The 10,411-nt window shown below is 38.8% G+C and overlaps 1 protein-coding gene across 6 annotated transcripts in view; it reads left to right on the forward strand.

Moving 5' to 3' along the window:
- cobl (cordon-bleu WH2 repeat protein) overlaps positions 1–9,471 on the forward strand; it is an 81,511-nt gene extending 72,040 nt beyond the window's left edge. For all 6 annotated transcript variants that reach the window (XM_047360654.1, XM_047360653.1, XM_047360658.1 and 3 more), the window contains 7 exons: positions 499–596; positions 1,684–1,875; positions 1,970–3,546; positions 3,632–3,847; positions 5,320–5,430; positions 6,981–7,295; positions 7,918–9,471. In XM_047360654.1, coding sequence (XP_047216610.1) covers positions 499–596; positions 1,684–1,875; positions 1,970–3,546; positions 3,632–3,847; positions 5,320–5,430; positions 6,981–7,295; positions 7,918–7,995 — 2,587 coding nt within the window. In that variant the 3' untranslated portion in view covers positions 7,996–9,471. The remainder of the gene's footprint in view (positions 1–498; positions 597–1,683; positions 1,876–1,969; positions 3,547–3,631; positions 3,848–5,319; positions 5,431–6,980; positions 7,296–7,917) is intronic.
- Positions 9,472–10,411: the final 940 nt, after the last annotated feature.

Below are 10,411 nucleotides of genomic sequence, written 5' to 3' on the forward strand. Positions count from 1 at the left end.
TTGTTGTTCCAGGAAAGCATAACACTATTTTCTCAGAATCACTGAGGAACAGAGGACCCCATCCAAGACTCCGAAAAGATAATTCTTATTTGGTTTGGCCCTCGTTTTGCAATTTGTTATGGCTAATGTGACACTAATTTAGGAGAATGCTCTTTTCAACCTTTACAGAAAACTGGATGAAGTTAATGTGTATTTGAAATCCGGTAAGCTTCAATAAAATCCCATTCACCCTTAAAAAAAAAAAAAGACATACATTACCTTTTCACATTTCAAAGCTACACTAGTAACTGCTATGGTGCTGAATTTTACAGCAACATCAAAGAAGAAGCCATAACATCTGCTCAGTGATCCAATGAAAACACAAGCAGTGTGTTTTCTCTGCTTCATGAAGCAATCTTTTGTTGTGGGACAGCTGTTATGAGACTCTCCTTATGTGTTTCGTTATAAGTGTCCAGTTGTGTATTTTTAATATCTGCAACTTTTCATGTTCAATGTCAGAGGTTCTCAACCAGGATCAGTCAACGGCTTTAAAGATGACTCCGGGCTCACAGTCCAGCTTCATCAAACTTTGGCAGATTTGGAAGCAGACCTTGAAGGTGAGAGGAGGAAACATTCCAGCTACAGTATCTTGCAGAAGTAGTGAAGATTTATTTATTTGGTCAAATTACACAAACGAAACATATTTTTTTGTTGTTGCAATATTGTTTAAGCTCAGTTATACAGAATGCAGAGTGCCTGTGAACATAATTGTCTTGCCGCAGATTTCCGTCTGGTCTGGAGCTTGATTGGACCGTTCTAAAGTATGAATTTACTTTGACCAAATAATTTTATTCTAACTGTATTTTCAGGGTTGTTTTCTGGCTATCAGATGAACATCCACTGCTGTCTTAAGTCTTTTACAGGTTTCCTTCCAGTATTGTCCTGTAGTTAGCTCAATCAATCTTCCCATCAAACACTGACCAGATTCCCTGTCACTGTTGAATAAAAGCATCCCCACAACATGATGGTGCCACCCCCGAGTTTCACTTGGGGGATGGTATCTTAGGGGTGATTTGCACTGTTTGTTTATTTATTTTTTTAATGTTTATTTGTTTATTTCCACAACCACATATTTCCATCATTTTACAAAACCTTATGGTTAGTTGTGAAAAAAAGGACTCCCAGAAGTGAGATAGCATACAGTATCAAGTAGGGATCCAAAACACCACCACCACATACATCATGTCCAACCAAGTCCACCACCGTGCTCCTCGTATTAGATTTCTACCACTCGTAGTGAACTGCATTTAGGCCAAAACCTTACTTCTGTCTGTTGTGTTCATTAACCTTCATGATGGTGTTTGTTTATTAATGTTCTCTAAAAAACCTGTTGAGGAAAAAAAAATATGATGAGATTAAATGGCACACATCTGGTTTGTATTTACCAATTAGAAAACTTCTAAAGGCAGTTGGTGGTGCTGGATGTTGTTTAGGGATATCAGAGTAAAGGGAGCCAAATACAGAAGCAAATAGTGTTCAAAAGGTATGAATACCTTTGCAAGAAACTGTCAGTGTCTTTAATGCTGAGCCTAGCAGTTTACATTCCTAGATCAAATATATTTGTTTAAAAATTGTTCAAAGACAAGTCTGCCCATAATTATAGCGTACACTGATGTACAGCTGTTCATATGTTCCTTTTTACAGACCATTCAGTAATCATCTTTGCCAAAGATAGCCATGATACCAAGTCCACAGACAGGAGTGAGGTCCCTGTGTCTGTAGTGGACATGGATGTGCCAGTCACAACCATAGACGAGGTACTGGAGGAATATGAGCTTGATGTTGTAGAGCATGAAGTGAAAGCACTTACCAAGGCTGAGTCAACTGGCAGCAAAGGTAGGGGAAAACAATAGACCATTGTTTAAGCTAAGCATTTTTATGAGTTCTGTCAAATGTATTAACTGTCTTTGTTGTGTTTTCTGATTTACAGGCCCCAATTTCAGTCATCACTTTCATGAGGAGCGGCAGAACAAAAACAACAACGCTTATACAGCTGCTCTTAGTTACAAACGAGGCAGTGCTAGTTCAAAGCTCTCTGAGAAGTCCTGCCCACCTCAGGAGATCAAATCTGCAGGTACTAAAAAGGAAAAAAAGGTACAAGAAATAAAAATGAAAGAGACTAGGATTGCTGATACCGCCACTGTGATAAAGGATATGCAAACACTGCTATTGAAGTCCAGTGCTGACCTGCAGAAAAAAAGCAAGCCACCTGTGATCGGAGCTGATCTTGTGCAACATAACACTCAGTCCTCACAACAGAAGAAGTCTGAACTTTCAGCTAAGGTTCAGAGATCACTTTCTCCTGGGAAGGAAGAAGTGATACATAAAGTAAACCAGATCAGCTCTAGTTTTAGTGCCTCACATGGTAAAATCAATCGCAATGTTACATCACGCTTCGGTATGAAAACATTTACCGTGGTCCCTCCAAAACCCTCAGTCACAGACATCACCAAGACACATCCAAATGATCCAGGAAGTAGTTTTGCCATTAAAATTGACGATCAAGGGAATATGGTGATGGCAGGCATTCAACACCTAAAATCCAGCGAGTCACCTAAATCAGAGATTGAAAACGGTATCACTGTTTGTGAAAATGCCAATGCATTTTGGAGCTCTAACAAAACACAAGAACATTTGGTGACTCAAAGAAAAGGACAAGTTGATAAACCTAATGACAACACATATGTCCTTGGCACTGCCTCTGCTGTTAGCTTGGAAGAAAAATTAAAGACCAGCAAAACAAAGTATGAAAAAACAAGTGCAGTTTCTAATCCAACAGTGATGGTTCAAACTAAAATGGGGGTGGAAGACATTAAAAAACAAATCGACAGTCCAAACAGTGAGTACATTGAGGTGGAAAGCAAGATGTCAGTGTCCAACAATGTTCAGAGGCCAAGTAATAAACCTTCCCTTCCACCTCCCCTACATTCAGGCAGGAAACAGCAACTGAACTTTGTCAAACCATCCAGGCGGACCTCCAGTCAGTATGTGGCGTCTGCCCTCACTAAATACACCCCGAAGACCTCAACTAAACCTTCCAGCTTCCCTAAAATCGCTGACTCATCTGAGTCATTGAAAACGGAGAAGGCCACAGGTTTCCAGAAATCAGTGACTCCATTCCAATCGTCCCAGATATCTTTATCAGATATTACTGAGAATGACTCTACTTCCACCATCACCGTTCCCTGTCCCAAGAGCTTTATGAGCTTCCCAGTGTACCTATCACATAGTCATAGAGATTCTGTTCAGGTGAAAATGAGCAGGGAAAAGTTTGGAAATGATGTTGTGGCCAAGAAAGAAGATTTGGATACAGCTGACAAAGAATTAGCCAAGAAAAATCGCAGTCAGTGCAATGGATCCCCAGAAATAGAAGTTACTAACAACAGCAATGGTGATTACATCAAACACATTCAATCTCGAACCCCCAACCCAGCAAAAAGCAGCGCTCCACACTCATCTTTCAAACCACCCATAGCCCCAAAGATTAAACCACACGACCAGATAAGTGTAAGTAACATTTTGATTTCAGATATTTCTGTCTTGACAAATAAACACTAAGATCTTTCTTTAAAACTGTAACTTGATTTTACAGGGAGTAAAGGATTCATCGAAGGAAGTGAAACTAAAAACATCAACTACAGTATCAGACAGCAATGAGACGCCTCGGTCTGTGGCAGGTGTGACAGTGTTTGGGCCTGTCAAAAAGTTCAAACCAGTCGTCAGTAGATCTGTTGAGAAAGATACATCTCTGCACAGCAACCTAATGGAGGCAATCCAGACAAGTGGAGGCAAGGAGAGGCTGAGGAAGGTAAATCAACCTAAACACCCTGTAGACACCCTGTCTACTTTTAAGGCTAGGCTTAAAACTTTCCTTTTTGATAAAGCTTATAGTTAGAGTGGCTTAGGTTATCAGGGAGTGAGCCTTCCTCCCTCCCTGTTGGTTGGAGTAAGGGGGAGTCAGGTTTAGCCTAAACTGGCTCAGTTATGGTTGAGGTGCAAACACACCCTCCATTTCTGCTACTTGTGTGACCCCTTCTCTTTTCCAATAGTTATAATCAGTCTGACAGAGGGAGGTATCCCAATCATTGTGGTTTTTAGTATAACAATGACCATCAGTGGGAGCCTTTGTGGGGTCCCTTGAGACGACATTGTTGTAAATAAGCACCGTTTAACTAAATAATCTGAACTGAAACTATCTGTGTAGCTATGCTGCTATAGGCTTAGGCTGCTGGAGGACATAATGACCACTTTCACCCTCTTCGCTACATTCTCACACTACTCTCCAATTTTGCATTATTTGCTGTTATTTCAGCTTTTAACTTTATGTTATCTCTCTTTTCTCTTCCTAGAAGCTACACCTGGCCTGACTCTGTATCTGCCTGTGACACCTTTCTGGAAAGGGGCGTGGTCCAAACTTCTGCGGGCAACAACTTAATGCTCACCCTCTACCGATGATACACTTGGCCCTGTCTTTCAGTGTTTAACCCTTTCTCTCTCCTAGACATGGCAATTGACTGAGCTTCTACTGTAACTAATTATATGTGCTCTGTTTCAGACTCTAATCTTGAAAACTGGCTCAGTTTATCTGTTCTTTCTTTCTAGGTGAAACGACTAAAGGAGCTACACCCATTAACATTTACTTTTCCTTTCCATAGAAAGTACTCCTGGATCAGTGCTTCTTTGTTCTCTTTGTGTCTCTGCTCTGTTCTCTAAATCCCCCAGCCGGTCGTGGCAGATAGCTGCTCACACTGAGCCTGGTTCTGCTGGAGGTTTCTTCCTGTTAAAAGGGAGTTTTTCCTCTCCACTGTCGCTACATGCATGCTCAGTATGAGGGATTGCTGCAAAGTCAACGCCAGTGACTGTCCACTGTCTCTACATGCTCATCCAGGAGGAGGGAATGCTGACAGTCACTGACTCGATGCAATCTGCTGGGTTTCCTGAGATAGAAAAACTTTTTATCCAATTTGAATAAATAACTAACTCTAACTGCACTGTTCAATTATTAGGATTATTTGGAATGTATGTACCTGACTATTGTGAAGTGCCTTGAGACAACATGTGTTGTGAATTAGCGCTATATAAATAAAACTGAATTGAATTGAATTGAATTAAACACAGCACATCATATGAATGAATGGATACCTGATTACCAATCAACAGGAAATCAACAGGGTGATCAAAGTGCAGCAATTATCTAGTCATTGAATGTGCTAACTTTACATATTAAGCTATATTTTGATCTAATGTATTGCTGTTATTGAATTTTTATTTCATTATTAGATACCCACTACCACCACCAATGATAAGAAAATGGCCTATGCTGAAGAAGGCAATGAAAGGTCTGCTCTTCTAGATGCTCTTAGATCTCAGAACATCAGCCAACTGAAGAAGGTAAAACAGGCTTACGGCTTTTTATACACTATCATGTTGTTTGTGTGTGAGCATTTCAGTCGGACTTTAAAAACAGACAGACCATCTTGGACAACAACAAAGTTGTTTTAGTAATTCATTCATATTTGTCACCTGTTGTGTTTGTTGATTAGATCTATATTTGGTCAAGACCTTAATGTTAACATTTTGACAATGTGGCTCACATTGCATTAAAAACATTATACTTTTTGACTGCTAAAAATGTCTCCTTCAGCTTCATTAACTTTTAATAGGTCTGTGTAAAACAAGTCATTTTTGTGTGTATTTAAATTATTTTGGAAATAGCAGACTCTGATTTTTTTCATGTTTATACTTCTTTTTTAAGTCAGTCATTGATAATTTTGCTTCTAACCTACTGTATGTCACTGGGGTTGCAGTTAATTGTGTCCTGATGAAACTTGAAGAAAACGTTGTTCCCCTGCTTCAAAAATGTAATGCCTGGTGCTTATAATGTAACAACTAGTGTATTCCCTCCATTTCTGCTACCTGTATGACCCCTTCTCTTTTCCAATGGTTATAATCAGTCTGACAGAGGGAGGTATCCCAATCATTGTGGTTTTTAGTATAACAATGACCATCAGTGGGACCCTTTGTGGGGTCCCTTGTGACGACATTGTTGTAAATAAGCGCCGTTTAACTAAATAATCTGAACTGAAACTATCTCTGTGTGGCATTGACCTGTTCTCTAATCTGAGCTGCTGTTAACCTGCGATTTCTGAGACTGGTGACTTGGATGAACTTATCGTCCGCAGCAGAGGTGACTCTTGGTCTTCCTTTCCTGGGGCGGTCCTCATGTGAGCCAGTTTCTCTGTAGCGCTTGATGGTTTTTGCGACCGCACTTGGGGACACTTTCAAAGTTTTCCCAATTTTTCGGACTGACTGACCTTCATTTCTTTAAGTAATGATGGCCACTCGTTTTTCTTTACATAGCTGCTTTTTTCCTGCCATAATACAAATTCTAACAATCTATTCAGTAGGACTATCAGCTGTGTACTGTATCCACCTCCTGCACAACACAACTGATGGTCCCAACCCCATTTATAAGGCTTGAAATCTCACTTCTTAAACCTGACAGGGCACACCTGTGAAGTAAAAACCATTTCAGGTGACTACCTCTTGAAGCTCATCAACATAAAGCCAAGAGTGTGCGGAGCAGTAATCAAAGCAAAAAGTGGCTACTTTGAAGAACCTAGAATATAAGACATATTTTCAGTTGTTTCACACTTTTTTGTTCAGTATATAATTCCACATGTGTTAATTCATAGTTTTGATGCCTTCAATGTGAAGCTATAATATTCATAGTCATGAAAATAAAGAAAACTCTTTGAATAAGAAGGTGTGTCCAAATTTTTGGTCTGTACTGTATATTCGAGTAATTAATATCCATAGCAATCAATAGTAGGTGTCAGCAACTCATCAGCTACAACTGTAAAAGCAGCTGGCTTTCATCATTTGATTTAATTCTACAGATAAATAGTTAAATATAAATAGTCTCACTTTTGTGTTCGCAGACAAAATCAAAGGCCGCCAATGAGGTTGAGCGTTTCAGAAAGGAGAGCTCAAAGGAGGAGAAAACAGTGGAGGTATCCCCTTCCCCTTCATCTTTGACCAGATCTTCACCTGGCTTCACTTCACCACCACCTCCTATGAGTGCACCTCCACCACCACCTCCTATGAGTGCACCTCCACCACCACCTCCTCCTGTATTTCCACAGGGTAAACCTAACCCTGTGTGTCATGCCAACGCCTCTTTAAATCCTGCCTCGGCCAGGGAGGCATTGCTGGAGGCTATTCGCTCTGGTTCTGGTGCTGAGAAACTGAGAAAGGTAACGGATAATCAGGTTATGCTACACCTCAGATTAAATTATTGTAGCAATTTTTAAAATATGTACTGTGAATTAGTACAGTTGTATTTATGTTTATATTATTGCTTGTTTGAAGCCCAAGACATTAATACTTCCCATTTTGGTAATAGCTGCATCCAAAAATCTTAGCTTTTATCCTATGATTCACAGATGTAATAAAAGTACAAAAGGACAATGTCAGAATAGAGGCAGGAAAGAAACCTAGAAACGGCAACAGAAAATCACGTTGAGCTGAAAGGGTCTTTCATCCCACAACATTGATCTGATTTCAGGTGGCTTGATACCACGGTCAACACTCTTTAAACTAGGGATGAATTTCAGATTGTGACAGAAGTATTAATACTGTGTTGTGCTTTTAGTCAGTGTAAAAAGTAGTTTCCAAAACATTGAAATGTTGGTTTCTGTTGTTTTCAAATCCCTTCAACTTGTTACATTAGGATTTCATGTGATAGACCAACACAAAGTAGTGCATAATTGTGAAGTGCAAGGAATGTGATGCATGTTTTTTAAACATTTTTCCAAGCACAAATCTAGAACCGCCATTCACTGTAATTACATGTGACATGTTGTTTCCCTCAAATAGGTCGCTGCCCCCAAAAAGACTGTCCAAGTAAATGGCAGACTGGGAACTATTCATACAACCTCAATCCTTCAACATTGAGCTGGCGACTCCCAAATCACAGCAACCAAGGAATCAAGCTGGAATGTTAATGAAATTTTTCAAATTAGCTTTTGAAGCACATCTGGACTGAATCACTGGACATTTTAGACAAGGTTTTGCACTACAATGGCTAAATGAATAAATTCCCTCCATCAAACTGTCTAGTTAGACATGATAGAGCATCTGATGCCTTATGCTTTTTTCAATGCAGTTTTAAAGGAACGGTATGGTGAGGATATTATTAGGGACCATATTTGCCTGTTTGTAGCACTTGCAACAGTCTGAGAAGGTTGTCAAAGGTAAAATGTATGCAGTTAAGATTACACCTACGATATGAGATGGATCAACGATGTTTTGGAAAATGGTTGCATCCGGTGTTATAGGATGATGATGTTTCTGATTATGTTTTGCCATTTGTACTTAAATCCATACTTATAGAACACTGTGCAAAATGTGCCAATGAAAGTGAATTTTAATGGTACACAAAGCTTTATTTTTGTTCATATTTTGGTTGCCTGTACTGCTGTAAGTCACGGATACCTTACACAGCTGCTGAATCAGTGTTATGTGTATGATTTTTGCTTTGTAAATTGTAGAATGAGTGCAATGACAGTATCTGATGAAGTTTCCAGATGTGGTGTATTTAATATTTTTTGCTAATTCAAATTATTTCAAGCATATCTACACTTAAGGAAACAATGATTAGAAATGCTTGAGGGGGTTGTTTTTTTTTATGCAGTCCTTGTTGCCACCCTCCACAATTTTAGGATATGAGGTGGAGTTAACTAAAGCTAACTCCCTTGTGCCTGTTTTATTTTGTTCATTTTCGAGCTTCCTAGAGGATATCTTTCTGCTAGTTTCAAGCTTTTTCAGTACTTTTTTGTTGTTTTAGACAGTGTTGAAGAACTGCTGAGTTTTGTATATTCCCAAGGCCACTATTAATGATTCATTCAGGATGATATGTGTAAGTAATATAAAACAGCTGCTTTAAAAACGCTGTAGGAAAACTTAGGTATCGCCTTAATTTAAACTTTGTGTTTCTTTCTGAACACTTCCAATTTATATTGTGGGGAATCCATGATTTCTAATTAACCCAATAACGGTTATTTTACAGCCGTTAGTGTAGTATGTTCATGCTTAATCACCTTTAGAATGAGAATAGATTCAGGTACAGTTAATTGCTGCTGTATATTTAATGGTAATTTTGACTAAAGGTAGTTCAGTTGACAGCTGTATAGGGATTTGTTTAACTACAGTTTCAATACCGTTTGATGGTTAAATTTACAGATTTAAGCCTATTGTGCAATGGTGCATTTTTCTCTATAGTGTAAAATTAAGACAATTTCTTAGATTTGACTTATATCACTAATAGAGAGTGTTTCATAAGCTATTGTTTTTTTTCCTTGTTCAGAGTTGCACAGTTATTTTTGTTTACCTACATTTTTGATTCAATAAATAATTTTTTAATCAAGAAAATGAAGAGTTGGAGAGTTTTTTGGTGCTAAAATTTTACAAAATGAATGACCTTCCATTATTTAAAGCTGTTAGAGAATGTCTTTGAGTTACAGCCTTTTTCAGCACTGAGGTTATCCAAAGACTGTGGTCACCCTGCTGTTCTTATGAAATATCACTTCTCAGCCACACCACAGATGGACTGCTATTCCGAGCAGCAGCTCATGGCCCTGACTCATCACTGTGTGGTCATACAAAATTACTTTTAAAGACAGGACCATGCCTTCCCATTCCTAAAACACTAGTCACTGTTGCACTCTACTTTTCCCCCTCGAAACAATAACGGGACACAAATATGCTAATTAGCTGTAGAATCAAACACACTGTTCAAATTCCAAATCCAACAAGAAGATAAATATATTTTAACTATGTTATTTGTTTCCACTCACTTTGTATTGATCACCCACGTACATAAAAGACATTAAAGTCCGTGATTTAAATATGACAAAAAGTGAGCAAGTTCTGTTTCCCTTTACAGAAGAAGAATAATTCTGTTCAATTCAGTAAGGCTTCAGTTTGCAGAATAAATTTTAAAATGCTTTATGAACTATATCACACAAACTGGTTGTGCAGCTCTGATGTTGATTTCAAATTGTACAATAAACGCTCTGAGGTCTTATGCAATGCTCGGTGGTACACAAAGACAACATTTGTGAGAGTGAACTGGAGCAATGAGATCTGACCCCCTGTTGTGCAATCTACTCACCTCGTGCCAAAATGTGTTTTATTACAGATTGTGCTTGTCACAACAAGACTTTCATCAAAACTGGATTGTTGTCTCTAGCCCTAAACGTCTGGAGTATTACAGAACTCCCATGGCAGCTCGGTTCTCTGTTTCGGTCCTTATTTAAGGTGACACTTTGTAACACAGTCATAAATAATCAAATGTTCACAAATAGGACAA

This window comes from Girardinichthys multiradiatus, chromosome 3 (assembly GCF_021462225.1).
Source record: "Girardinichthys multiradiatus isolate DD_20200921_A chromosome 3, DD_fGirMul_XY1, whole genome shotgun sequence".
NCBI classification, from domain to species: Eukaryota; Metazoa; Chordata; class Actinopteri; order Cyprinodontiformes; family Goodeidae; genus Girardinichthys; species Girardinichthys multiradiatus.